The sequence below is a fragment of the Anser anser genome, assembly GCF_964211835.1.
Source record: "Anser anser genome assembly, chromosome: 1".
NCBI lineage: Eukaryota > Metazoa > Chordata > Aves > Anseriformes > Anatidae > Anser > Anser anser.
Window position 1 is genome coordinate 188,428,659 of NC_139720.1, and position 23,163 is coordinate 188,451,821.

Below are 23,163 nucleotides of genomic sequence, written 5' to 3' on the forward strand. Positions count from 1 at the left end.
AAGCAAGAGGAAAATGAGAACCCTTCCTATATATTCCAGGATATTACTGTTCTAAAAAAAATAGGTGTTGATTAAAAACATATATGTTTACTGTTTTAATACATGAGCTATAGATGAAAGCTTGAACTATTAAGGAATACTCTGAATTTTACGTGAGAAACTTCACTAACAAAACAGTAATATATAAAAATGTTTTAGACACATATTGATACTCATTGTCCTTCTAAATATCTTCCTCCATTTCCCTGTTCAATAGTTCTTTCTGTAACTTAGATTTTTTCTCAACATTTTTAAAAAGAAAGAAAAATATTTGAAAGACTAGAGCTGGTAAATCTTAAAAATAATATGTATCCAATAATTCTAAAAAGTGTAGTGTAATACACTTCAATAAGTGTAAAAAATGGTTTCGGGATGAGGCTATTATAGATATTTTTCCTACTTTAACTCATTTTTGTTTACAGCTTGGACTGCTAAAGAGAGTTGAACACTAAACTGATAGATGGGCTCGGGCTTGTAACTTCTCTTGAGACCTCAAAAGACCTGACAGGAACCTTGCTGCAAATGGTGATCTAAAGCAAATTGATGAATTCCTCTGAAGTTTACCCTTTGTGGAATGGGAAGGTATTGCTTTCCAGCAGCTGGGGTCAGTCACTGGGCTGCAGGATTCTCCACTCGAACAGCCATATTCAGCTGCACTGCGTCTGAGCAGCCAACCTTCTTTAAACGCAGGTTTTCTGAGAGTCGTGGAAGAGGGCACATTTTGGCATTTGATGTTTATTCCAAATGTAACCAAAAAGGCCTGGAAAATTTTCTCTGAATAATAAATTTCTGCTATATCTGTTTTCTATTTCAAGCAGACCTTCCCCTCAGACCTCTCCGATAACCACAGTGTAAGCTGTGCGCTCTTCTTTTATTTGCTGGGGAAGGTTCCACTTCAAAAATGCAAAGGTTAGACGATTTAAAGTATGCAAGCAACAAAATAAATCTTCACTGTTTTATAATGCTGACTAAGCCTTACAGCTCTGAGGGAGAGACACGCACGGAAGAACAGCTATCCAGGAGGAGCCTCCTGCTTTCACAGAAGCATTTCTACCAGGCAGCAGCGTTCACCACTAGACAACTTTACCATCATATAACTAGTCTCTAGGTTCATTTTTTTGGCGTCTAACTATGAGCATCAGTTCCTAAGGAGTAACTTGTGAGGTTTTGTGCTATGGGAGAGTGATGTGTAGCTCCTCTCTGGAAGGCTTAGGACAAAAGATAGATTCTGCCTTGTTTCTTTGTTCGCATGTCGGACAAGCAACGACAAATGAACGCTTCTGGCTGGAACACAAGCTTAATGCTAGCTACTCGGGGCAATAAAGCTATTGAATGAAGCAGCCAGATTCTGACCTTTGGCAGCGTGTCACCTTTGTGGGACCGCAGGCAGCCCATGCCACTGCTCCAGGCTATTGAGCACACTACCGCGGTGGAAGCTCTGCTCCGCAGAGATGACCGTGGCACAAAAAGACACAGCACCTGGCCAACTGTTGGCTGCTGTGGTCAGGGACACCACTCTCCACGTTCGTGAACATAAGAGTAATGAAACCCATCACTGTCTCTGGTGTTGGGATTGGACCCATGATCTTCAGGCGTGAGCCTCAACACCTTGCCCTTGAGTAAGAACCGCATTAACTCTAAGGAAGCGATGACTGCCTAAGCCTCTCCCTAAGTAAGAGGGGACCACTAGAGGAGGACAAAGAACCATGTAGTGTTAACGTCAGCTGCAGGGGCACCTTCCTAAGAAACAGGAGAGTTGTTTTAGCAAGCCCTGTAACTGAAAATCATCCCATCTCTGCCCTTCCTGTCCTCCGTATTAGATTCCACCCAGACCAGCAAGTAGCTATGACAGAAAGGCACATACAGATGCTGGTGTTTATTGAGCGCTCAGCACAAGGCAATAACAAATTACTAATTTGCACCACGCTGTCAAACCACAGCTGAAGTGCAGCAAGAGGAGGAGGCTGGAGCTGCATACAAACACAAAAGGCACGCACGCCAAAGCCGTGCCATGCATCATTCCATTGACTCTAATGGCATTTATCACTTGTGAATTTGGCTCAGTATCTTCATGAAGGCAGGAAAATAAGAAAGGCAAGCTCAAGAAAACAGCTGTCAAAAAGGTTGTTCTATATGTGGGGATTACTAAATGACTCCGAAACCACAGTTCTCGTCTTAGTGCAGTGTTGGCTTTTGACATGGGGTCTGAGAAGGTAAATGGCTTTAGCCTTTTATCTGGAATTTGTTTATATTAGCTACAAACCCTCTCTCGTTTCTTGTTTTATCTCAGTCCCCAAACATTCTGCTGTATAAGGCTAGTATGTATGTCAGGAAAATCTGTTTTAAAGCAAAAGAACAAATTTTCCCCTTGTGTAATTCCTGTGAAAATTAATGTTTTCACACCAGAGTTGACTCAAGTACCAATTCAGTGTGGGTTTAAAATCAAGCAATATGATTAAATAGTTGAAAAGTTGCCCAGCACACTCTGTGCAAGGAACAGGTCTGCCTGACTGCCGTGCAAGTTTTTAGTGTCAGCTGCAAATTTATGAATAAGAAAGACTTGCTAAGAAGCATGCAATGTTTGAAATTTAGCTTGGATGACTTCTGTGTGCAAATTTCAAAGGAAATGCTCAATTTATTCTTAAGCAAAGTTGATTAAATATTCATTTATTCCATGAACTACAATTGATAGTATTTTATTTAATTACTCGGGCTGTTATAGTTGTCATTGTATGTTGCTTAGCAGTAAATTCGTAGCTTACCAGGGCTGTAGGGATTTCTCTTTATTTAAATTCAATCCTTATTGCAATATATGATTGCATGTGATATGGAATTAACACTAAGATAACACTTGCTAATGAGAAAAGCTTGCTTTTAAAAGACAGAAAAATGCCCATCTGTAGGTCTCACTGAAGTTATTAGATTGCTTGAATGGTTTTCAAGTCCTTAACCATAGAACCATAGAATCGCAGAAGGGTTTGGGTTGGAAGAGACCGTAAGGATCATCCAGTTCCAACACCCTGGCGTATGCAGGGACACATTCTGTCTCCAATTGATAATTATCAATTTCTTTTTAAATTGCCTTAATTCTGAAGAGCAAACTGATTATAGCATAGAACCTTGCAGTTTTTTTCCTATAGCATATTAAGGACTACACCTTTGTAGAACCTGATTCTGTGCCCATTGTGGTCACTGGCAACTTGGAAGGGGTAGGATTAGTCTCTTAATGATATATTTATAGCTGCATGGAAGAAAAATGTTTATCTGTAAAAATTTACATCTTACTCCTCTAAGTAACTGAGAAAATGCAGGACTCAGGAACGTTATATTTCATAAAATGTATGTAGTTTTTTTAGCAAAGTTTTAAAGCTACAACTTACTTGGATTGCTAATTAAGTCATTTACAATTGTTAAATTGTTTGCACAGACATAGTGGCAATGAAGCTCAGGCACAGAGTGCTGTCCTTTTGAGCACCGTACAGGCATAATGGCAGCCCATCATTTGCAAACATTACAGCTTTACGTTATCACTGATGTTCTTCATATAAAAAGGTTATGGCTAAAGCGTTTACATTTATTTCCAAGTCAATATTCAAACAATTTGTCGAGAGCTTATTTTCACACACTTTGGTTCCGAAGCCAAGTGTTGTCCAGGTTACAGTCCCCATTCTGCTGGGTGTTCTTTGCCGCTAGTTTTATTTCCAGGGTCTTTTCATAGGTAAAGCTGGCACAAGGCCTTAGGCGGTTTGACATCTCTAGCAGACTGCCAACGTTGGCATTTGTTTGTTTTATAAACATCTAGTCCAAAAAGTTAGCCCTGCTTTTTGCCCTTTTCCCCTTCTTGACTGCTCACCAATGCGTGTTGTCTAAATCTGATTGACAGCTCTTTGGACTCTCATTTGATACCAAAAATGTACAGTGAATTTCTGAAGTTAAACCAAAACTTCTGCTCCTGTATATTTTCACCTGTTTATAAGACAGAACTGATAAAGCGTGCTCAATGGCTGGATGATGTATTGGAGAACTCAAAATACTTGGTAATGTTTTAAAGTACACCTTTTTGTTTGTTGCTTCTGTTGCCATGCTCCTCTTCTTTGGCCTCACAGCCTTGGAATTTTTGAAGTGTAACAAGCAGGGATGATATCCAGAGTGTTGAGTTACACATAGGTAAGGAGCTGAGCGTACAATGAGATACGTGAGCGTGCCTCTACCTCGCTGTGCTGTGTATGTAGAACACTGATATAACGTATTGTTCTTCCTTAGATCTTGATAGACCGAGTCTTATGATCACTGGGGAGGAAATACCATTTATCTTCCAGTGTTCGTGTGCTGTGGCTATGCTTTATTCTCAGGTGATACAATTTGGATGGGCACAGAGAATTCCTTTCCAGCAGTTTTGTTCCCCTGCGTTTGATCCTTCTTTTACTGAAGCCCGTGGCACACCGTCATTGACAATGTCAACGGAGGCCAAGTGGAGCGATAAATTACTGGAGCTCTGTGGTGCAGGGCTGCTGGCTCGCTGAGTACACATAGCTGTCCTTTGGAGAGCGTGGCTCACCTCTGTCTGCAGGGGTAGTGTTTTGTGATTGTCTTTTTAGATAATACAGAAAAGCAGCGCCTGCTTTTTGGTGGAAAACACTCCCCTCACATACACTTTAGACTGTTTTCTTCTGTTTGCCTCCTCTCTTGACTCCAAAAGTGAGGGAAAACTTTGCCAAGAAAACACGTTTGTTTGTGCCATGGCCAGAGGCAGCTGGTATTCAGCTAGTGTTTTGGATTGCCTGGCTGGTAGGAGCAGGGGGAGCAGATAATGTCGAGATTTCCCCTGCATTCCAGCTCTGTTTTCCTCCTATGGTTAGCAGGCGGCGAGTGTGACTTTTCCCACTCAGCGTTTCCCACAGTCTGTAAGACTTATCTGACAGTGGAGTTCGTGTCAACTGTCCAAAACTAACTAGGAGATATCTTCCTTTCGGCACTCCTGTGCTGTTAGTGCTTATCAGCGACACTCTCCAACTCAAATGGCTGCTTAATTTACAGACGTACTGAGACAAATTCACTTCTGTTGCAGCTCCATTGAGTTCAGTGGAGTTAAACTGGGAATGAGCTTGGCCGTAGGTGTCTGAAAAGCACAAGTGAGAAGAACGTGATATTAACAGAGTCAAGAGCCACGCCACAGTCAAAACAAAAAGGAAGCCCTGAGCTTTGGCAGGGCTCCCATTCCAGATTTCTGGAGTGTGATCCAACAAGGTGTTCATGTTTTACAGCTGCTGCTGCAAAAGCAAAGTTGTTATTTTACAGCGAAACAGTAAAATTTTCCAGCGTCTCCACATCAAAACGTAGCCTGTGTTAAAAAAAGAACAAAAGGCAAAATAAGTCATTGGACTGCAGAACACAAATTCTATTGAGAATTACAATGACTTTCAAATCTGTTGGAGACTTCCAAAAATACAGAGTGCAACTGAGATTTTCATACTGATGCTGAGATTTTCAAATGAGCCTACGATGGCTAAATACTGAAATCCCGTTAAAATTCGACAGAAACAGGAAACATGAGATGGAATTCATACCTCCAGCTTTACCCCAAGTCTAAGGGGGCTCCCTGAGCCCCTTTCCTATCAGTGGGGAGAGGGAAGCACTTTCTGAGTGTGACATCTCCGCCAGCTGGAGCACGCCCTCCTCCACAGGTCTCCTCTAGCACTTCTTCCAGGCAGCCGTTTTGGGGTGGAATGCTGTGGGACAGCCCCCTCCCTCCCATCTTCCCACCTCCCTCATTTCTCTTTCAACAATGGGTGCCTAAAAGTAAGGCACATGAATCTGATACCTATTACTTTTGAGAATTTCTTAGATTTTCAGATTCACAGATAGTTAGAATGAATGAAGTGTAAAAACAAGCATTTTAAAATTATGTTTAACTCATAATTCAGTTAACCCAGACTAGGACCACAAAGAGCCAACAATGCAGAGCCCTTTGTTCATTGCTCTGCACACTTCTCTACAATATGGATATTTTCTGCCTACTGTCTTTTTTAGTCTTCTGGACTCCTTTACCTGTCTTTGTTCTCTTCATATCCTTCTTTGAAAAGTCCAGTTTTAGTTTTCCCCCTTACCATTTCCACTGACTATTCACTTTCCTCTTAAATGCACTGTTGCTTCACGGTCTGCCTACTCTTCTGCTCATGATGCCCTACAGTGCTTTTCCTTCCTTATTTCTGCTTCTCCTGTTGCCTCCACTCCATAGCTCTTGTTCTCCAGAGCTCCTAAGTGCTCTCTGGTTCTCGGTGAAATGGACAAAGGGCTTTGCAAGCTCTAAAGCCATACATAATACTCCTCCCCTAGTCTTGCTATCAAAACAATTTATTGCTTTTTCTTCTGCTGGTTAATGATCCTATCATGATCTATCATGACATCACCCATGGGTGATCTAAAATCATGATTTTTTTGTGCCTGGACAGAGTACTTCCAGACTGAATGCCTGGGCATGAGAACATTCTGGAGTCCTCTTTGCAAATAAGAGATGAAGCACGGTCAGAAATTGAGATAAAAGTGGGTGTGCTGGAATACACCATTCTTAAAGAGGAAAAGAAGACATTGTGGGCAACAAAAATAATTTCAGCTTCGCATATGAATTATCTTATGTGTTTCTGAAAACAAATAAGCAAACAGGAATAAATAAAAATCAGAGCAAGAGCAAGCTATAATACACCCAGATGAGAATACAGATGTAGGATCCAGTGTGGCTCTGTAAAAATAATAATAATAAAAAAAAAGAGAGAGAGAGAGAAACATCTTTTTCATGGGAAAACAGGAAGAGATGCAACTTATCTGGGCTTTCCAAACTACTATTCCAGAGATCTTCGAAACAGATAGGAAACAACCTGAGAAATCAAAGTGTGGGAAGGAATTTTTAGTTCTAGAACATAAACTTTATAAAAGATCATAAACACCCAAATTAAACTTATCAATTTTCTGAGTGAAGAGAGGCTAATAACAGGTTGTCTGTAAGATCTTCGCTAGAACAAGTATCATTTAAAGCTTCATTATCTTGACAAGTGAGTGAACAGATGGCAAAATCTGTACAAACTCAAAATTTCCTAGAGTACCAAAGATTAGAAAGATTTCCGGGAATCAAATTCAGATCACCAAAGCGAGGTGATTTGACAGTCTCAAAGCAGATGGGATTTCAGTGTACCTAAGTGTGAGGTAATGCTTGGGAATGATTGAAGCATTGACTGATACTACATTATAAATGAAGTGCTACCAGCTCAGAAAAACACCTAGGCGACATTATGGACAGCTTAATTAAAACAGCCCAGTGAAAACAGCTGTTCAATTTGCAGCACTCGTCATGAAAGCAAATAAAATGCTAATTTATATGAACCATAGAGAACAGCGTTGATATTATTATAATGTCATCATATAAATTCAGGAACTATATCACGGTGACTTCCAGCACTGTCAACATTACAAAACTATCTACAAGAGAGAAGGCAGTAAAGAATGATATGCAGAGAAAATGCATTTCTTTTATTTAAAGAAGTAATAAAAAATGCTGCAGTAATAAATTTATATTCACCTATAAATGATGTGGATATCCAATGAACATAAGATACAGAACAAGTAGCACTCCAGTGTGCTGGAACCTGTTTCCCCATTAATGACGACCATCAAATCAGCAAGAAACTGGGGGCTTTGTGCTCATATATTCTCAACAAGCACAATGGGAGCAAACAGGAAAAGGAAAGTGTACATACTTGAAGGAAGTGAAGCACGTGGGAATTTTGAGAATTACTTCTGCAAGTCAAGAATTTCACCATTAATGTGAGGTTGTTACTAGTGCTCAGTGCGTGGTCTAAATTCCGTGGCATTTTTTAATGAATGATAGAGCAGTTCTTGTAGGAAGGGAGCTTGTCCCTGGTGATGAAGGAGAAGACCTTGAGTTTCCCTGGATCTGCACTAAAAGGTAATTCCTACCTGTATCAAGTGGAGTAACGTACTACTGTAACTTTCTAGTAGCACATACAACCCACTTCACATTTATCCTGCCCAGCTATAAAAGATGAGCTATAGGACAGGAGAGAGGAGAATAAATCCAAATCTGTGTAAGTCCTAAAGGAGGATAATGTTTTCCAGATGAAATAGTATTCTTTATGACTTGACTGACAGCAATAAACTATTTTAGATCCCTGCAAAACCATTTAGCAACATTTGAGAATAGAAATGGGGAATAGCCTCCAATCTGAGGCCGTAAGAAGACTGGGTTTTGGTTTTCACATTTACACCCTAAGCTTTTTTCCCTTTAGCAGTGACATTCCCTAAAAAGTTTTTAAGGCCTGAACTCTGAAACTATGTACTTGATAATTTTAATCAAATTAACATCAAGGTTATACTTGGTATAAATATTCTCTGTCATTTAAACTTAGCCATCTTCTGTCTCAAAAACTAACACTAGGTAAGATCTTGCTGAGTTCTAATGCATTTAGCACCTACTCTCCAGGCAATTTACATGTTTTTTTCTAATGTCGGTGATTCAAAAAAAATTCACTGAAATGTAGATCTCAGGTAACTACTACAGAACCTATTCATGTCAGCACAAAATGACAAAAACTTACTGAAGTGAGTCTGCCTGACAGTGGTGAAAGTAAACCATATGAACCACTTCCGCATCTGCAGCACCGTAAGGATGTCCTGACATCATTCATAGGAAACTGTTTCACTGGAAGCCACGGAAAATGAACTTTAGAACCAGTAATACATACCAACCAATACATACCAACCAAAATACCAACTTTTTCTTACCTTGCTCCACAGGCCTGGGTGCCTATCTACGTTGTTTACATGGCACTGAACTGAAGTCAGGAAGACTTTTGTATGTGGAGCCTCAAAAAAGTGAGTCTCCTTATACCAAGGGGGGGGAGCTGGGCCAGCTGGAAGGCAGTGCTCCAAAGGAGTGCAAAAGGGAAATGAAGCCTGCTCTTTTCTTTCTGCCGTCAAATTTTCAAGTATTGTTAAATCAAAAAGATGCCCCTTTCTGGAAGCTGGCGGTATACAGCAGTGCTGTGACCTCTGGCATCATGCTGGTCACAGTGCCACGCACTGCAGCAGGTGATGGTAACGCTTCCTCAAGCTCTCTCTGCTTTTGGCATGCTGGGCTGGTGACAGAGCAATCCCTGCTGTCGCCTTTCTTGGGAATTAAGCTGCTTTGCAAAGCACTACTTTCCATCCCAAAATTGAAAAGGAAAATATCTTAGTATTTTCTAGGTTTCTCCCATTGTGTTTGATGTATCTATTGATGTAATGGTAATTTAACATCACTGTTAAAATTCTGTAAAAAGCAAAGGGGTACATAGCACAGATTTTTTGCCTCTTACATGGAGAAGTTGGAGTCTATCTGGAAGACCACAATATATGCTTTGAGTGGTAGACTATTGCATTCTTACAGTGAAATCCTTTCACATAGACCATGATTATACAGCAGCACGTCAGTGCTCTTTTAAATTCTGCTGCCTGCTATGACAGTGACACATTATAGCCTGCTTACCTCTCTGCTCATATATGTGATATTGTCCATAGAAAAACACAGTACAGCTTTGTTTCCAATATACTGCATCTTGAGTGAGATTATGCCATTTTATGAACCTGCTCAACCTGCATGGAAAAGGTAGGAAGAAAAAAAGGTGAAGAAGCTCCAAACTTGGTGTCACGAATATTTTTTTAGACTTACAGTTCTCAGCTACTTATCTTTTGCCTACCTGATTCTATGAAGCCATTACTGACCCGGTATTGGACATCCTTTGATAACTTTCTTCCCCTCACACTCTTGAATAGTTCCAAGGGCAGCACTACAGGCCTGTTCGTGTTTTAACCAAACAAAGCAAACCCCTCAGTGTCTCACAGTGAACCGTTCTCTGCTCAGCTCTAAAATCTGAAACTGCAGTTGTTGCTGCTGACTTGTTAATATAACACAGACATCGACATTTCCTGGTTACTGTAAACACTGAAATGCTTTTGGAGTTAATGGAGTACAGGTGCTGCCCGACGCTACCAAAATGTTCTCACAGAAACGGAGACATTTTTGGATAGAAAGAGCTGGAGGTCCACCTCGTCCAGCCCCTTCTTCACAGCATGAATATCCTGCTTCTCAGTGGGAATATCCAGAGATGTTAAATGTCATGAAATAAGCATTCTTCCTAAGCTTAAGCTCCTTTATACCAGCAGGAACAGCGGTACCGCTGAACCTGCTGGGGCACAGACTTCTGTAACGCCAGAGCTGAGTGATGGAGTGGGTTTAGACAGGCCCTGGGTCTGCTGGGAAACCTTCCCAACAGGTCTGTGGGAAATGATGCTTACCATTCAATAGCCACCAGTCTTTGCCTCGAATAAGGCCCAGAAAACACCGTGACCAACTGCCTGGCTGTTCTTCACTGTGGTAGCAAGAAGAAATTTAAAATCAGCTTTAATAAAATGATTAAAGATCCCGTAGAGGTGTTCAGGTTAATAGGGATTAACTTGGGCCTCAGCCAAATTGTGATTCTGGTCATTATAATTTGCCTACCTGAAATCCTATCCCCTATTGCAACTGGACACGACATTCTTTATTTCCTGTCCAAAAATGTTAGCGGCATTGCTTTGCCATTACACAGCTGCCGTGCTCGGTTCCAGAAATGGCCTCATGTCAATTCTATTAAACATTTTTAAAAAATCTGTTGAATAAGTTAAAATAGTAGCTGTGCAATAAGTAGCAAAGGAAGTTCTAAAAATCCGTAGCTTGCATTATACTGTTATTGGCAGTATCCTCCCATCAGTCAGTAACCTGAAATCTGGGAAAGTGTGTGTGCACGAGCATTTGTGTAGCTGAAGAGAAAGTCCTTACCCTTTCTTAAAAGTAAACTGGTCTTGGCAACAGCTCTATTGAATTGTCATTAGAACCTGTTGTCAAAACTGGTCGTGTTTTCCTGTGTAATCCAGGAGAGTTAAAAAAAAAAAAAACCAAGCTCCCAGGTCTCTGAACCAATATCCAGATACGGTGTGTGCTAAATCACCACTGACTGCTGCAAAGCTTTTTTTCTACAAATGTTTCAATTATTTCTACTGTGATGATAATAACAGTTGGAAGCCTGAAAAAAAAATAAAAAAAATCTTAGTTTAGACAAGGTCCCAATACAATATTAAGGAAATGAGCACAAGAAAGGTGTAATTTAGAATAATATATTTTTGTCAAGCAACAAAAAGGTGGGGAAAAAATGCGACACCAGAAGATAGAATGAGAAGAGCAGGGGCAATATTCTGCGCTGAGACATTTCTTGTTTCAACATAACCGCTCACTTCTGCGGGTGCATTAATCACCTTCAAATGTCAAGCTCTGCTCCTGTAAAAAAATACTATATCTACACGCATAAAATGTATGCCGCATTCCCAGTTGCTTAATCATGGAAGAAATGGTTATTTCTCCAGTGACCACCAGCTTTGCCCAGCCCAGGCTTTCATGTCTGCAACATCCTATACTTTAAAGATGTCCACAGAGCATCCTACCAAAGACATTGAAAGTTTATTGCTGCTTGGTTTATTTTGGTCATTTTTCTCTGCTGAGAGATGGGCAAGGGCTCATGTGTCTGCATTTTGGAGAAATTTTCAATTTGAGTATAAGCTTTGTTGTCTACTAGAGGTAGGCACTAGAGGTGCTCTTTTGACTTAGTGATCCATTCGCTGACCATCCGTGCCACAGATACCTCCCTACAACCTTTTTCACTTCTCTCACTGACCGCCGCATCCTCCCACCTATCATGTGGGCTTCCCCCGGGGTTCATTGTTCTTGTGCGACAACTTAGGCTGAGTTAAGAAGGCTTGAAAAGAGCAGGAGAGGGATTATTCAGAAAGAATCTGCAGGAGCTAGCTACGGCTAGGATATGATATATGGATAGAAGTCCAAGGTAAGGTTGGCCAGCTGGTGAAAATCCTGCTCCATGGTAAGAACAGGAATGTTGCAGTTGTTTTCTAGAAAACAAACAGAGAACCCTGAATTTTTCTCTAATTTTATTCTTTAAGAAATGAATTTTCTCTCCGGAGGAGTTTTTCAGGTGAAAATTCATGGTTGCTCTAGGAAGAACTTCTATCCCATGTTTGCCATCTCATCGTTATTCCCACTTACTCTGCCTTGATAGACATGGTCTGGTCTACTTGAGTGCATCCCAAATGCAAAACCGCTGGCAGTCCTCTGCTGTCACCATTCATTGCAGTTCGCTCTGCCTTTATGTTGCATCCAGCCGAGGCTGCTTGGCTGACGGCTGAAGGCCCTTCCGCTATCTATCATTCGCTCAATATTAAAAGCTTGATTCCCACAGTCTGTCTGCATGGGATGCCAGCTTTCATTGTCTACCCATTACATTTTCAAATATGCATTGGCACGCTTTCTCTAAAGCTGCCCCTCATGCTTGGGAGTCGGTCCTCTGAATATATTACGATATCGCATTAACCTCCTGTGAGACCCTCTTGCTAACTTGCTTCGTGTCAGTGCCTCCAAAAACGAATTCTGGCGTGCTAACACCAGCAGTTAGTACACTGGCCAGCATTGTTTTATCGTTCTCATGTACTCTTCCCTTCCTACCCTTCTCTCCACTGGTGTCTTGGTATATGTTTAGTTTGCAGTCGCCTGAGGGCAAAGATTGTATTTTTGTTCCATACAGTTTCTGGTTCTAGGTACTTTGGTATTAGTTTTTTATTAATAATATACAACCATTTGTCATGTGAACAGAAAAAAATCTTAATTCCCCCCTGCCCCCATCTCCTCCATGCCAGTTCCAGCAAGGGAGGTGGAGTGCAGTCAAACAGCAGATACTTTGTTACTGGAGTCTGTATCTGAGCATACTTTGAGCCTTTGCACATTGAATTCTGCAAGAAGTCCTGTTTATTTCAGCATTAATCACCGTGAACAAAAGTGAAAGAATTTGGCCCCAACCAATGCGAGACAGCAGTGCTCTGCTGCTGGCAAAACGTGGAGTGATTCTTTCCCAGGGCTCCAGGAAGCTGCAAGGGAGAAGGGCGAACAGATAGGTGCCAATCTCTCAATAAACTGGGCAAGAGTGAAACAGCTTTATAACTGATCCTTATTAAAGCTACCTTAAAATGATGATCATTTGCATATAGAAATAACCAGCAAGGAGAGCGTGCCAGGGAACAAGCTGGAACATTTTGTCCTCGTTCATAGTGATTCTTGTTTTTCTCTCTCCGAAATATTTGTTTGTTTACTTAGATGTAAAAGAGGACACCTACTCATATGTCCTTGGTACTTTTCACATAACTTCAACCACAGAATTAGTATGCAATTCACTGCAGTCTGCTGTTAGGAAAACAAGCAGTGGAAAACCTCAGATCTTTTCTTCCCTTCCAGAAGTAACTCAGACTTGCAACATCAGACTTGGGACATTCAGCCTGTGATAGAAAACAAATTCCAGAGCTGTAGGACCCCCAAAGAGATACAGATCATTGCCAAGGATATAAATATTTCCTGGATGTATGTATATCCGGCTGTCTGAGCTGCTATTTGAAGTTACAGAAGTACAACAACATCATTTGGAGTATAATAAACTTCAAGAAGCTTCATTAATTTACAGTCGGTTCTTGAGGACTTATTGTAAAGGCGTATTGTAAAGTTTGGTATTGTGCTGATTAGCATCAGATTGCATCAGGGATCCTGTACTGCTAATTGATTTCGTCTTTGGTTCTGTTATTTCTTTTTAAGAGATACAAGTTGAGGAGGTTGTGTCCACCGAAGAGCATGCAGTAACCAAGGTTGTGCTCCTTTCTTGTTTTCCTCTGCAAGGCATTCCCGAGTTTGTTTTTCCACAAGCAGACCACTCTTCTGATGTGGTTAAACTAACACAAAATGCTGACTCTCAGTAACTAAGGTCTAGAGGAAAAAAAGGAAAGAAGTTACATTTTTATTGTAGGCTGTCAGTGGTTTACAAATGGCAAACCGATCGGTTGTCATCTCTGTCTTTCCTTAGGCCTGATTCTGTTCTTACCAAACGCACGGGAGTTTTTGCAGTGACGTTGTTAGGACTGGATCAGGCTGCATAATGGAAGCTGTAACAAATTAAAAACACACTGCTAATTAGAGGCCAGATTATTATGTAGCATCAATTAACTTGCCATTTAATTACCATGGTGATTGGGAGGAACTATAAATTGCTAAATATATAATTAGAACATCAGACTTCTGTGCCACAGTGGCATCAGAGCATGGGTGTAATTAGGTTAGATTTTTTCACAACGTTGTACATGGTTGCAAGATCTCCAGAGACAAACACCACTGTCATTCCTGCCAGTATTCTGTTATCAATGAGAAAAGGCAAATGTCATAGTTCAACTTCTTTTAGGGCAGCTGGGAATTTTCTCCTTTTCCCTTCATCATATACATTGTTTTTATTGCAATTATTCTGAACAGAACCATGTTGGCAAGACTAGCATGAAGCAGGAAAACTGCTCTTTCTGTGGAAAATGTTCTCACCCCCCCACATCCCACCCTCCCCAAAGGTTATCCATCTTGTTCGGGATATCAAAAACTTCCAAACTGCGGACAAGAGCTCTGATCAGTTGGTTACTTGGGCACTTACCCAGCCAATGAAAATGTGCGGAGGAGGTCCAGAACGTTACCTCTTAGTCACGCTTCCTAACATCCTAAAAAGAAGTGAAACATCTTTGACCTGTGAGTGATCCCTAACACATACCTTTCTTCTCGCAGGTTGTGTAGCGCAGCTTTTGTTGTAACTGCTGCTATTAGGCGTAATACATCAAAAATACCTGCACTGGTAACTCGACTTCTGAACAGCTGACTGTGATTAAAGATGTATAATGGGAATGGGCCAGTTGTTGCATGAGATATTTTCTCATTACTCAATAGCACTGTTTTCTCTGGGGAAAAAAGTACAGTATCTGGTTTTGCTGCTGGATTTAGTTTTCCACAGTAATGGCAAGTACCTGGAATTAGTAATATTTTTGTCAGTGCCTGCCACAGAGAACAGTCTAGGCTTGCCAGTTCTGATCTGCTGCTGATTATGAAATACAGCCATATCACGGGCATTTATCTTGGTAACCTGCGGTGAGATAACAAGGTATTAGCAATTGCTAGTATCTCATTGCTAATTGGCCATTTTCAGTAAAACTAGACATCTAGGAACATTTTTGATAAAGGAACATCTTCAAAGTGGTATAAAAGGGAAGAGAATATCTATTACTGTATCACCACTTTCTGGCCATTACAGAAAGGAACTGAAGAAATGAAGACATATTTTCCAGACAGATTGGACGTGGTGAGGGGGCACCTCCAAGTGTGGCTGCCAGAGGACCACTTTTGGAGGTTACAGTGCTGACTGACACGGACCGTAATCTGTGGGCAATGACACAGCAATATGGATAAAAACCTTTAAAACTGAAGTTGTGATTTCCTATCTAGACCGTGTCATAGCTGATATTTATATGGCAGCTGAGCAGGGTATCAGAAATCAGTTGCTCATCTCTACCTGGTTCCTAGCAGACAGGAGCCCCTGGCAGAGAACAAGCACTGTGAGTGTTACATACCATTAATGGCTGTATTGGTAGGGAGCTAAATAAAGTGAGACAGAGGTCAGAAGCTGATTTACAGGGTGAAAAAGCTGATTGCAGGAACTGTAATCCTCTCTCCTCCCATTAACATCAGCAGGTGTTTGCTCTGGATCATGGGATGTGGAGGTATTTACGTAATTATGCTGTCCTCCTGCCAGATGTTGGGGGCATCTGGCCCTGGAAGAGTCTGTCCGGTCAGTCGGAGGATGCTGTAGGTTGAATTGCAGAAGGATGAGTGACATACAGTATCTTTACAAGTTCTGTAGAAGTACATCATCACCACCATATTACATAAAATGCAGTAGCTTAAGAAGAGTCTTAAGCATTTTAAGAACAGGGACAATGAAAAAAAAATCACATCAGAGGGTAGGCAAAAGACATTAGTAAAACTGAGTGGTAATATGGAACACAGCTGTGTGTTTGCTTGTAGTTTGTATGGGTATTGCTGACATTACAGCGACAATTTTAATTTAAACAAGATGGGGATATCTGTAATGTTTAACATGATTGCTTCACCAGGGTATTCAGCTGTTTCAGTGCATGGCACCCACTTTAAGAAACATCAGCCTCTTCATTGCACATCACAGACACTCTGCAAAAATAGTAAGTAATAAATAATGGTTTGCAACTGAATGAAATTAAGCCCCTATTGTCCTTTCCTGCTATCAGACTCTCTGCTGCCAGTAATGCTGGGAACCATCCGCTCCATGGGCGGCCAGAATAGGGAAAGGGCAATCATTACAACAATATTTCCCAGATCCCAGAGGAAGGAGAGGCCCCAACTTGGTTTCCTAAATGGGGTAAGGGCGCTGATGTTGCTCTCTGGCTCATCTAGGGATGGAGGAATCGGAATTCCTTTTTGTCTGCAAATGTGTGCAAGAAGTGACTGCCAGAGTTTAGTTATGAAACCTTTCAGGAGGGCAGGAGCTTGTTAGAGAGGAGATAATGAAGGGGGTATGGGAGGAATGAGGCAGGGGGAGGGAGGCAGAAGATAAGTGGGTGGAACGAAAAGAGGGAAAGAAATTGGAGAGACTGCGTTGTGAGGAGAGTGACTTTGGTGGAAAGCTGATAAAAAGAGACCTCAGAAAAACTATTTTATTCTGGCAAAAGTACCGCCGGGGGTGAAGTGGCTATTACTATTTCCTGAGAGACAGATAACACCCTGTGAGCTGGGTTTTCTGTCACCTCAGATCAGTTGTGGCTGAACTCCCTCTGCCACCCCAGGAGCAGCAGGCCCGGCCATCGCTGGTGGGCACCAGTGGGTCCGGGCTGCCCTGAGGAGGGCACCCAGGGCTGCGAGCACCAGCCCAGGGGCGGCTGGGACCCAACAGATCCCAGCCGAAGGCTCCCCAAATCAAGCAGGGTCCCGACATTTAGGCGCAGGGCCACCTAAAGTTGACACTCGGGCCACCGAGGCTGGGTGGTGCTTGGGGACACAGCTGGCGCCTGAGGGGACCCGGGGTCGGCCATTTCGCACCGCCGTCCCCTCACGGACTGTGGCGGGGGGGGGGGGGGGGGGGGGGGGGGGTGCGCGACCCCCGTCCCCTCAAAGCGGGGCCGCCCCCCGGCTCCGGGCCGGGCCCCGGGGCACCTTCCCCGCCCCGCGGGGGGGAGGCTGGCGGCCGAGCGGCGGCCCCGGGGCGGGGGCGGGCGGCGCTCAGGTGCAAGGGGCGGCGGTGAGGCGGGCTGCGGCGCGGCTGGGGCTGCCCCGCGGCCCCATGTGGCCGCCGGCGGCGGCGCTGAGCGGGGCCGCCCGGGGCGGCATGAGGAGGCACCGAGGATGAGCAGCCAGCGCCGCCCGGGCAAGGCGCAGCTCCGGCGGTCGCTGAGCGAGCAGCTGCGGGACTCCACCGCCAAAGCCTGGGACTTGCTGTGGAGGAATGTCAGGGAGCGGCGGCTCGCAGGTCGGTCCCGCCGCGCCGCGGATCCTTGCCGCACGGGGCTCGGCGAGCCCGGCCCGGGGAAGGGGGGCGCCTGCCCCGGTGTCACCGGGAGCAGGCTCGGGGTCGTGCCGGGCTCAGGGCTAGGGCACGGAAATCCAGGCGGGCGGCTGCCCCGCCGCGGGTCGGGCTCACCTGCGTGTGCCGTCGGCTTTCTGAGGCACCGGCAGGTTCAGGTGGGCTCCTCGGGGGGGTGGCGTGCGGGGAGGGCTCTGAGTCCCCCGGGAGAAACGGTCTGCTTCGTTACAGGCGCTGTCACGGCTCTAGGGCGCCTCAGTGCTCCCGAGGCTCGGGCTCCTGTCCCCAGGTGGAAAGCAGAAGGACAGAGCAGGTGCTCCGGGAGGTCGAGGCACTCCTAGAGCACTCCTACAGCAGCGGCACCTTCGCGTCGTGTGTGTGACTGATCAGTTTGGGCAAAACGCTTCATAAATGCAAAGATGCGGAGGGTGCACAGCGGGGCGAGGTAGAGTTACGGTACTGGGAAGCGATACATCAAGATTTATGAGCAGAATCGTGTATAGTGAAGGGTAATTTGTTAAGACGGATTCCTCTGCCACATCCCCCAGCACTGTTAGGAGTGTGGTGACCTTGCCCAGGGCACTGTGACATGCTGGTATTGTATAATGCGAGGGTAAACAGCGTGAGGTATGAGTGCCTACAGTTTGTCTACAGCACAGGACTTCATATATACGTACAGTTAACATAACGCACATAAATTGTGTAGTAATTTTTGGAAAACGAATCAGAAGTGGGTAGCTTCACTAATAAGTTACTAAACCAGCTAATTCTCCAGTGTTACTGTTACCCAAAATATTAATCTGTCTTTGCGTGTGATCTGCTTATTCCTATATTAAAAGCAAATGCCAGCAGACATTCAGCAATGACACTGGCTATTTTTTTTTTTCTTTTTTGGTCAAAGACAACTATTGCTTGATTGAGCAAAGGACCTGGGCAGGCTGCCACGAAGCTGTAGCCAACTTCTTAAAGCCACTGTGTATTAAAATTGACGGTGTCAGACGTTTTGGTTAAGGTGGATAGAATACTAACGTCCTGGGTTTATGCGCTGCCGTAACTTAACTGCTGTTCATGATATATATGTCCTTTAATTAAGCAAATTATGTGACAGCATAACAAAATGTGTACAAATAACATCTGTTGATTCCAAGTATGTTCTGTAGTTCCAGTGCTTTTATGTCTCAGGGATTTTTGTCCTTTCTATATTTATTTGTCACTCTGGCCGCTGTCGCTGCAACACATATTGGTATGCCTCCTTCCAACTTCCATTAATGGGAAGGGAGGGGAATTTAAATCTAAAAACATCTACATGTGTTGTCTGGCTTGCTGGTTGCCAGAGCAGCTTCTCCATCGCAATAGATCCAATCCAGCACAGGTAGGTAGTTGTACAAGTTCTCTCTTTTCCCCAAAGTTGCCATCTGTGGTTCAGCCCTGACAGTCAGGGCAGCAGTGTAACCGGTGGCTGGTTTTTAAGAATAACAACCAAAACAAAAAGCAGTTTTAACCATCAGTGTGCTGTCCTGTACCAACCATCAAGACAAATAAAGGCTTGCAATTAAGTCACCATTGTGATAACAGCTCTGCCAGCACTTACATAATTACTCTTTTGGTCTACTTTACTTTTCTATTTATTTGTTAAGGTTGTGCCAGTTGCCCAACATATACTCACAAAGAAAGTATGTACAGGACAGCTACTGCTTCTTTCACAGAAATCCTGTCACGGGGGAGCCGTGGAGATTTCCAGTCCTCCTGGTGGGATCAGCACTCGCAATGGGATTGGCACTGGGAGCAGGGCTGGTTGTTCAGGGCTTTCTCCAGTGTTCCTCATGAGGATCCTCTGCAGGATCCGCGTGCTGGAGCAGAGGGGTGCAGTATGCAGCTGGGCAGCAGCAGCAGCAAGGAGCTGAGCCTTGACTGGAGCAAGGAGAGAGCTGAACCTTGGCTCTGCTGCTCTCAGAGAGGCAGACAGCATGGCTGGGCTGCCGTGACAAGTAAGCGGTGCGTAAAAAGACCACTACAGTGTGCGTCCGCCCTTTCTCCAACCTCTCACCCTTTTACTGAGAGGAGCGAGCAGTCTGGTCCCTGCTGTGCTCCTGGCTTGGGACTGTCCCACACTGCCTCATGTTCAGGCAGGAGCTGTGGTGCCCAGCAGCTCCCAGTCACTCTTCCTGATTCGACAACCTGGGTTTGTTTCTTAAACAGTGGGTGTACCTGCTGCAGTGATGCAAAAGCCAGCCTTAGGTTTTCTGTGCTTACCACAGTTTTTGCAGAGGTGGTTCACATGCTGGTTATGTTCCTGCTATGCCTTACGTTTTGTGTTAGGATTCTCAAACTCGTTCCTTCCCTAATATGATCGCTTTTATGTCAGTTCAAGATTGGAAAAATGAATTAAGCTGATAAAAAGTATCTAATGCACTAATTCACGGTTTACCATAATTTTAAAGAAATCTGCCATGAAATAGGTTTTTGCGGCTTTTTTTGTTGCTAGCAGAACAGAGCAGCTTAGCTATGATGAAGCACATACTTTCTGGCTATTGATTGGGAAATGAACCAGGATTTAACTCCCTTGTTGGAGTGGGGCCCTATTGGTCTGAAAACTCATATTAAATACCATGTTTTACTGTTAGGGTAATTCTGGACCACTATGCTATTACGGAAATTTGGAACTCGACTTACACATTTAACAAACCCTTTAACAATAATGACCCCAAGGTGTTTCTGAGATCACTACTCAAATCTCGATCAGCTGTTACACAAAAACACAACAAGCCTTAGTTATTACATCCGTAGTATGTGGCTGAAAAGTACTCTTTCAGTTGCTATACACTGAAAAAATCGGAACAAATATATTTAAGTTTTGAAGCTCAGGACTTCACAGTCAGGAGATGCCAGGGGTAAGGTTGCCTGTTGCTGCCTTGCTGTCCAGCCTCCGTACGGAGTAGGACTGTCTTTTAATGATGTCATTGCATCCCCTTTTTTTTGCACAGAACTTTCTCCCTCATTCATTGTACAGGCTACCAATCCCCATTGCTGTGGGTATCAACCTAAAGCCTGATGCAAATTAAATTTCCTCGCTGAGTGTTGCAAACTTCTTGCCATTAACGTTTTAGCTGTATTCCTAGAAGTTGTAAGATTATGTCCCATTCTACAGATGGGAGCCAGAGGCACGATGAGATTAAACTCACCAGTATCAAAAACTGAGTATTAGAACTTGAATTTTTAGTAATTTTATTTCGTTGTTATAAATACTTTAATGCTTACTTGCTTTCAGTGACTCCTATTGCACAATAATTATGCAGATCAGGTTTCCAGGATCTAATTGTGCTAAACTCACAGAGTAAGTCACATTTCCTGCCTGTCTGGACAAATTTTATATCAAGTGACTTGCTGCAAATCAGGCAGACGTGGGCAGACACTCAGGGGCACCATTTACTTGGCGTAGTCTTAGAAACCCCATTTTTTCCTGCTTGTTGTCTCCCACCCTTCCCTGCATGCCTTCCAGCATCAGCGAGAAATAGAGCAGGAGTCCTGCGGCAATTGGCTTAATTAGCTACAGGGCTCTGATCAAGGGCTGGATCGTTGTCCATCATCAGACAGGGAGGTGTATGTGAAGACACTGCCTGGTGCGATCTTGGTCAAAGATCAAAAAACAACAAAGGTCCAAAGATCTTGGACCCCACTCAGTTTGGGGCCCTGCCATTCCCCATGCAAATGGAATTTGGGGCAACTTTTCCGCGGGTCTTCAGTGGTTTGCTCAATATGGCATCTCAAAGTTTGATAAATCGGCCAGGTTTGGACGGATTTTTCAGAGGCTGTTACTAAAATGACTCCTTGAGCCTTCGCTGTGATGGATGAAGCACTGGTTAATCAAGTAGCAGGAAAATATGCAGTGGGTCAATGGACCTTGGCCTGAAATTATCTTGGAAGTGGATGACCTGCAGCATCAAAAATTGTGAGCATGAATCAGGTTTGTCACGAACCTAAGTAAAGCAAATTTTACTCTAAACAAGCCAAAATTAAGGTCTTTAAATGGAAAGGTTTAGAAAACCTACTCTTTGGGCATCCCTGATCAGTCAGGAAGATCTTACACACTGATACGCAGCTACAGGTATCACTTCAAATGTGACTGAAATGCATTTATGTCAGAGATGATGCCGAACGTTAGCTGAAGTAGGATAGGGGATAGGCAATGGAGGATAACTTGTCCAGCTGAAAACGTGGGAAGGCATTGTGAGGCAGAAAATAATTACCACATCCAGAATTTGGCAGAGACATCAAGGCGATTCCCCCTCTCCTCCAAAGAGTAATTTGTGGTTGGTTTGTGGGCTATTGGGTTTTTATTGGGTGCAAACGATCAGGCGTGAGTTTGTGATTTTGGGATCTGTGCTCCCTGGCACGAGCAGAGCCGTGGGGACAGGGGAAGAGCAAAAAAATTAAAAAAAAAAAAAAACCTGGTGGTCACAAGCAGAGCTAAATGAATTGTAGCAAAGATTGTGTTATGCCAGTGTGGAGCCAAAACCTGCCATATTTCTGAAGCATATGAAAAACCTGGAGTTTGTTGGGGTCAGTTTGGAGTGCACGCCTTTATGTCCTGTTTTAAAATGATGCCCGTGTTTTCAGAAAGCAAAGCAGAGACGTTCCCTACCCGCGCACTGGAGAGCACAAGATGCCGATTCTCGTGGATGTTGATAAGACTTGGAAGTGTAAGCTCCCCCCAGCCCTGCCCCATCAATGGGAAAAGACTGTCCTTTGTCAAGGAGAAAAGCTATGAAAGCTGTTCTTTATTTGGGATTGAGTGCTTCGGGGAAGAAAAAAAAAATGACTTCTGAGCGATTCTTTTGGTTTGGCGTGCCAGGAAATTTTCTGTGGTTGTATCAGTCCTGCAAACAGAGTGATAGCCAAACAAGTAGTCGTTAATCTCATAAATTACATTAATCGCTCTGTACACGCAGTATTAACGTTGGGAGGGCTTTCTAGGTGAATTTCTGTGAAATAAGTAGATGCTTCTCTTTGCGTGCAGGCAGTGTCCGTGCTCTGTAATTTCCCTGTCCTCGCCGAGATGCTCCCCGAGGACCAGGGCCCGGGCTGCGAGCGGGGGCGGCGGGGGCAGAATACCACCATTGTGAGCGCTGCCGCCGCCTTCCCATGACCCGCGGGAGCCAGAAGTTAATTCCAGAAATACAATTACAAAAATACCAATAGGCTCGGCGTGCCAAGTGTTTCTCTATCAGCGGGAGGTTGTGGAGGGAGCCACAGGCTCCCCACAGCCTCGAAATTCAGAGAGAGATGTGATTTTTTTCATGCCCTCTCCCGTGGCTCCGCTGCCGTTCACCACGTGAGATCTGGAGTGACTCTGGAGGAGCTGCAGAGCTTCCGAGAGCAACAAGAAAACTAATCTTCTGGTTTTACATTTAATACACAACTTCTGTATGTGAACGAGTCCTGCTTCCATCAAAGAGAGCTATATCAGAGATTATTTTCCCAGGGGAAATGCAAATTCAAATTTGATTACTTGATTTCCTAACATGAAGCCCAAAGCTCTGCTGGTAAAATGACAAAGCACTGCTGACAA

At 43.6% G+C, this 23,163-nt stretch overlaps 1 protein-coding gene and 1 long non-coding RNA gene across 12 annotated transcripts in view; one reads left to right on the plus strand and one right to left on the minus strand.

Annotated features, from left to right (window-relative positions):
• The window catches only part of STARD13 (StAR related lipid transfer domain containing 13), a 298,210-nt gene that overhangs the window by 132,672 nt on the left and 142,375 nt on the right, over positions 1 to 23,163 (plus strand). Inside the window, exon 1 of one of the 10 annotated variants that reach the window (XM_083848245.1) lies at positions 17,281 to 17,540. The exons of 8 other annotated variants lie outside the window; for them this stretch is intronic. In XM_083848245.1, the coding sequence (XP_083704371.1) occupies positions 17,417 to 17,540 (124 nt within the window). In that variant the 5' untranslated portion in view covers positions 17,281 to 17,416. Of the gene's footprint in view, positions 1 to 17,280; positions 17,541 to 23,163 lie in introns of those variants that run through there. One more of the 10 variants, XM_083848254.1, reaches the window with a different exon arrangement.
• Positions 1,116 to 17,174, minus strand: LOC310904108. 2 transcript variants are annotated; one of them, XR_014588046.1, is made up of 2 exons: positions 8,649 to 17,174; positions 1,116 to 5,158 (listed from the first exon to the last, which is right to left on the minus strand). It is a non-coding gene; the product is annotated as an uncharacterized lncRNA (long non-coding RNA). The 2 variants fall into 2 exon arrangements; XR_014588047.1 differs by having other exon boundaries at positions 5,607 to 17,174.